General features: G+C 37.7%; 1 protein-coding gene across 1 annotated transcript; it reads right to left on the bottom strand.

Moving 5' to 3' along the window:
- Positions 1-220: 220 nt before the first annotated feature.
- Positions 221-4,937, bottom strand: cited4a (Cbp/p300-interacting transactivator, with Glu/Asp-rich carboxy-terminal domain, 4a). Its single transcript, XM_084130058.1, has 2 exons — positions 4,811-4,937; positions 221-3,124 (listed from the first exon to the last, which is right to left on the bottom strand). The coding sequence occupies exon 2, from the start codon at positions 3,112-3,114 to the stop codon at positions 2,392-2,394; it is 723 nt and encodes a 240-aa protein (XP_083986184.1). The 5' UTR covers positions 3,115-3,124; positions 4,811-4,937; the 3' UTR covers positions 221-2,391.
- Between the last annotated feature and the right edge of the window lie 1,090 nt (positions 4,938-6,027).

The raw sequence follows: 6,027 nt of genomic DNA, 5'->3' as shown, positions 1-6,027 counted from the left end.
CTTTCTCATCTCACTGCTTTTGATCTGTGCCAGTTCCATTCAGAATCTAATATCTTGAGAGTATTTATTAAATATATATATATTTTCCATTGCATGTTTTAACCATCACCTTTTTCCAGTTATTGTCTGCTCAGACACTGTGAATTTGTACCATCTTGTGATTGTCAGTTTGTCACCATCAAAATTAAATTACACATACAATGACACTCAATGAAACCACTTCTTTAAATAAATATTTTATTTTCAATGAAAATAAATACATTTTCTTAAGATAGAATCAACAACATTTAAAAAAAAAAGCATTTGTGGGGGCATGGCGACAGTTCATGACAGCACACAGTTTGGAAGAGAACATACAATCTCACCTGCAGGGAACATTCTGCGGGGTGGTTTGTGATTTACGATATACAGACTGACAGGCTCAAGTAGCTTTAGGTTGAAATTGACATTTTCCCTCCTTTTATTTTTTAACAAAAAAATAAAATAACAAGACTGGATCGCCGGGAATGTGACAAATCATTAAATCATCAAATAATAATCTACAAATCATTAGATTTTTCTGTTGCTAGACGTGGTTTGTCTATAATTATTCAAGACTCACAAATTACAGAATAAGCATACTAGGGAAGACATTCCAGTCTCTACAGATACAAGAAAATACAGCTGACAAAATCAAAGTCTGAAACTGAATTTCCCATTTCGTATGCATCAAAGACTAAAACAATCAGCTAAGTTGGAGTTGTAAGACACAGAATATGACCCATTAGGTTTTCTTTCTTGTGCTTTTTTTATTTGGTGGCAACTGTTCACAATCCCAAGCTGTACGTACAGCAATTACCCAAGCCAGGGCGGGTAAAGCCGAGGGAGTTGAGCCCAGCTCTGGTGGAACAGATTAACCTACTACTACTGTATGCTGTGCTATTTCCATACCAACCCAACCCCCACAGTATTTAACACAAGAACTACCAACATAACGACACAGGAAGTTCTCAAACCCAGCAGGGCAGCCGTTCCCAACTCTTCATTACACCCTGAGCGAAAGCAAGCAAATGAACATGTCCATTTTGTAATTATCAGGCCATCTGAGATAACTGATCATTCTGACCTCAATTAAGAAGAAGGTTGTAAGTGTAATTTAAATGTAATCAAGTTTAAACCTGCAGTGTTCGGGCAGCGAAGAGGGAAACAACATTTTGTGCTGGTTTGTAAGGTTGGCTTTAACGCACATCAGGAAACCAGTGCTGTGGTTAGTGGTTGTTTCGAACAATAGTTAACCAATTGACATTCAGGTTAATTTGGAAACAAGTGGAAGGTTTAATTCTTTATGCAGCATGTGGCTTAATGAATATTGTGGTCCATGTTCCATGTTCACTGCAATAAGGAGCATATGAGCAAACAGGAAGCCACGTTTTGAATCATATAAAGACAGCAGTTTCTTCCTCATTCCATGGAACAAGGTAGGAATGTCTACAGTGAATATTCATCAGTATCTGTGTAAAAAACTATAAGGCAGTTTTACAGTTCAGACTCATCAGCAGGGAGCACAGGCTCAGCATTTAGCAAGGGAGGCTACAAAACATTCTACCATTTTCTAGGCAAGTTTATCTAGCACAGACATATTCCTGAAAGCATCAAGACATATCCTATACGCAAGACACTCATTTTGGGTCTAATTCAGTCAGATATAGCAACAACAAAAAAAAAGTGTTAAATGTGACAAATGTTTACCGTAGGCAATCATCTTTAAAATGTTGAATAGCTGTAGAAAGAAAATGACCAAAGGGACAGTGTAACACTGCGCACAAAGAATGTTTCATACCCAACTGCTACCACCTCACACCCCCTTACCATTTCAAATATCATTAAGAGCTACTGGAAAAATCAACCCATTTTGAAGTACCAGCCTTCAATTCCCACTCATTCAAACATATTTTACCACAAGTCTTGGGGTTAGTTTGAGAAAAGGCAAGTCTATATCACCACAGATAATGTTTGCTTTTTGGTAGGTGTCATACATAAATACATTTCTAAATGCTATTGATTCTAGTTGCCCCTGAGGAGGCAAAGCAGTTTCTGCAAAGTTCCAAGCAGACTTCATTTTCAACCATGTGAAGTTACATTCAACCCTGGGACACTCAGTCACCATTAATCCAGGATGACCAATGGGGCAAGACAAGACCTGCTCACCAAAGCCACACTTGTGCCCAGTTCTTCAAAGACTGAAGACCATCCAGAAGTCTTTTCCCTCATTGAAAGCAAAAAGTGTGCACTACAACATGCATAGCACAGTTTCACAGATACAGAGAACCTGGTTGTTTTAGCCTCTCATCTTGCCCCAGCTTTTTCTTGATGACCAAGTCTTTCTTTGATTTAAGGACCAGAAGCAGGATTTTAGCAGCTGACAGTGCTTGGTTGCTGCTTGCACACAAAGTCTGAGATGAAATCAAACTCGTTTTGTCCAAGGTAAAGCTCAGGAAGCTCTTGAACCCGGTCCAGCCCGAGTTCCAACACCAAGGATGTCAGAACCTCCTCATCAATCAAGTCTATGTCCATGACATTGAGGCCCAATGTTGGCCCGCCCATCCCCATCTGCATGTTTGCTAACTGAGCAGGACCCATTCTGTGCTGGACATTTCCCACGTGATGCCCATTCATTGGACCGTACGGGTGCCCGTGGTACTGGGTATTGAGTTTCTGAAGATGCATGCTCGCCATAAGCTGCTGAGATGCTGTAAGGCCTCCTCCACCCATATACTGCTGTGGGTGTTGGTTCTGCGGGTGCATATGATGGTGCTGGGTTTGAGGGTGACCTTGCGGTTGCTGATTCGGACCTCCATACATCATATTGGCTGGCTGCATTTGGTGGGGGTGTCCACCACTTATCTGGCCGTTAACCTGACTGTTCATGACGCCATTCATCACATTCCTCTGCCTCATGGCCGCCTCCATGGAGCTCTGGGGCCCCCTGCTGTAGTGCATGAGCTGCCCATTGGGAAGGGTCCGCAGACTGGGCTGGTGTCCATGCACAGAAGGGCCGTTCATTCCCATGCGATACCCATGCAGGCCTCCGCCAGCAGAGCCGTGGGTCATTGGCATCATCATGTGTTCAGCCATGCCTTTTCAACTGCAGAGAAATTAGAAGAATAGCACATATTCAAGCAACCTTTCAGTATCAGCTGTATTCAGTTTCTGGAAAACTATCAGTATAAAACATCTGTGGCGCAAACCAATATTATTTGGCTAAACAATTGTTACTTTGATGACCTCACAGTCTCACATGCTTCTTAATCAATTGCAATCAACTTTCACTGATTGCAGTCAGTCCACTGTAAAAAATAATAATAAATACTTTTCTTAATCAGTATTCATGATTCATTTTCAGAAAATAAATCTTTAATAAAGTTTATTTTTCTTACCCTGTTGACAATTTATTATTATTATGATTATTATGATTATTATTATTATTATTATTTATATATATATATATATATATATATGCTTAATTCAACACAATTTAGTAAGGGTTATGGTTACAAGTAAGCAGATGTATCTTACTGATTCAAAAATTGTCCACCACATATTTTGACACAGTATCCTAAAACCCATTGTGGTTGCCATCTTAAACAATGCAGATATATTATGACTTGAGCCCTTAGCAGAAGAAATATAGCAGTAAGGAGCACCAAGGAGCCGCCGGGAGAATCAAAACAATAACAGGCAGGGAGGTGGACAAAGTGTTCAGCAAACAAAGCCAACCTACTGTGAGCAAGAGATAATGACAAAATGTATGATTGATTGTATCTACTCAAATGACAGGGCTGAGTTTAGAGTTTTTAAAATGTATATTATAATAAACATCATTTGAAGTGCAATGCAATTATACGAAGTATTAATCTGTAGGCATATATCAGTTGGTTAGATGAAGCAAATATACACTTATAACATTTTGATATTATACATTTTGGTATAATTACTTAATCTTTCCAATTCATACAGTTGACAGCATGCAGATAATTGATTCTTTTTTTTTTGTTGGAAAACCCTCAGTCCTATTCATTGTCAAGAAAATGTCCTGTCTGGTGTTGTTGTCTTTCATCTCTTAATTCAATAGCTTCAGGAGTGGATCAGAACATGTTTAACAGTTACTAACACTTACTTACTAACAATTACTATGTCATAATTTGGGATAGAAATAAGAGATAAAGAACAATGTCGTATGGGGTCTATAGGGCACCTCTTTCTTTCTCTCTCTCTCTGTCTGTCTAAAACAAAGAATTTCTCCTCTTCTTTCTACTAAGATTAAATATTTATTTAAATAGAATATAGGCTACAGACTTTCACAATCCCTGTCAGACCACAGTGAAACTTTCATTAAACATCAGCATACATAGACTACTGAATTTACTGTATTTAGAGAAAAGTTAAAACGTCTCATACACTCATGAGATTTAATGTTCAGTTAAAGCTCTGCATAGCGATATTGCACTTATTTTTTTAAAAGAACATTTAAATTCTGACACTAAAGTATTATTAGTATATTATCTAATGATATATTGCCATGCATAGTGCGCATTATTTTCTGAGAAAAAAAGTCATACTAGAGTAACGTGTTTTGACATCTAAGAACACTTAAAAACCAGAACAGAAATAAAAGCACACTTAACCTATCCAACCATATGTTCAACCATACACATATTTAAATAGCCTATCGCTAATAGGTACATGCTGATTTCATGGATTTCATTTACAAAAAGAACAAAAGGTCCAGCCTACTCGTTATCACAGTGATCTCTATATAAAAAGCACATACCGTCAAATAAATCCTGTTCTTGTAAAGATGCTCTTTCGTGTTATCAGTCTCTGTAAAGCAGCGCAGGTATCTCCAGAGGCTGTACTCAGATCTGAACAAACTGCTGCTGCTGAGCGCTTTCTGGGTCAGCACAAGGATTACACACACATACATAAAGAAGACCAGTGAGAGGGGCGGAGCAACATGAACCCCGCCTCTCCTCTGCTGTGATTGGCTCTTCCTCTAATCACAGACGTCACTAGCCAATTACTCACATGGCCTTCAGTTTTATGTGCACTGGCCAAACTCTTCAGCAATTACTCATAAACTAAAACACAACTCATAAGTGCAGCTTGTTGTTTAAACATGTTAATTTCTTAAAGGAAACTTGATAGTATTGGTAGTTTCACTTTTTTTTTAAACCATACATTTAGGCTATCTCTCGCTTTTTCACCTGTGGCATTTTATAATTTGAAGATACTAATACTGTGCAGTAAACAGGAGTTTTATTTATTTATTTATATGTCATATAGAATTATGTATTATATTATTGATTTTTAAAGGATACTACATTTTACTGAAGAGGAAGTGCTCATTGATCAATTTACCCAACTCAGACAGGTACTTTTGGTTTGACCTCTTTTATTTTTCATCTGTGTAGTATTCTTATCCAATGTATCTCAACAGAAATGGACATAAAGCAGGTCACAGCTTTTCACTCTTATGTAAATGGCATATTTACCATTTTAAAGAGAGAGACAGACTTCGAGAAGAAAGAAAACCTCCTGCTGGCGTGAAGCATGTACAATTGGATTGACACTAGCAGTGCTGTACTGCCCAAACATACAGTACTACATATATCCTCACATGTTCACTTATACTATGCATGTTTAACTTAAGTTTCTTGTGATCTTCAAAACCTTTTGATCTAAAGAGATTGTGTGTAAATGCTTGACAAAAACAAATTGTCTGTATGTATGAATATGTATTTATTTTCATAAAAGAAAATGTTTTGATTACTTGCTTGGATGAGTTGGAGCTGGTAAGAAAAGCACCCTGTATACATGTGAACTCATTCAATACTGTTCAAAAAGCATACTATCAGAACAATGGTGGCCTCTTTAAAGAACCTCAAATATAAGATTAATTGTGTTGAATACTCACTCACTACAAATACATATCACATAAATGGATTCAAAACAGAGTCATGCAGAAAACTCCGGACAAATTGAAATACC

This window comes from Abramis brama (genome assembly GCF_963993115.1).
Source record: "Abramis brama genome assembly, chromosome: 12".
Lineage (NCBI taxonomy): Eukaryota > Metazoa > Chordata > Actinopteri > Cypriniformes > Leuciscidae > Abramis > Abramis brama.
This window is presented reverse-complemented; position numbering and strand designations above follow the sequence as displayed.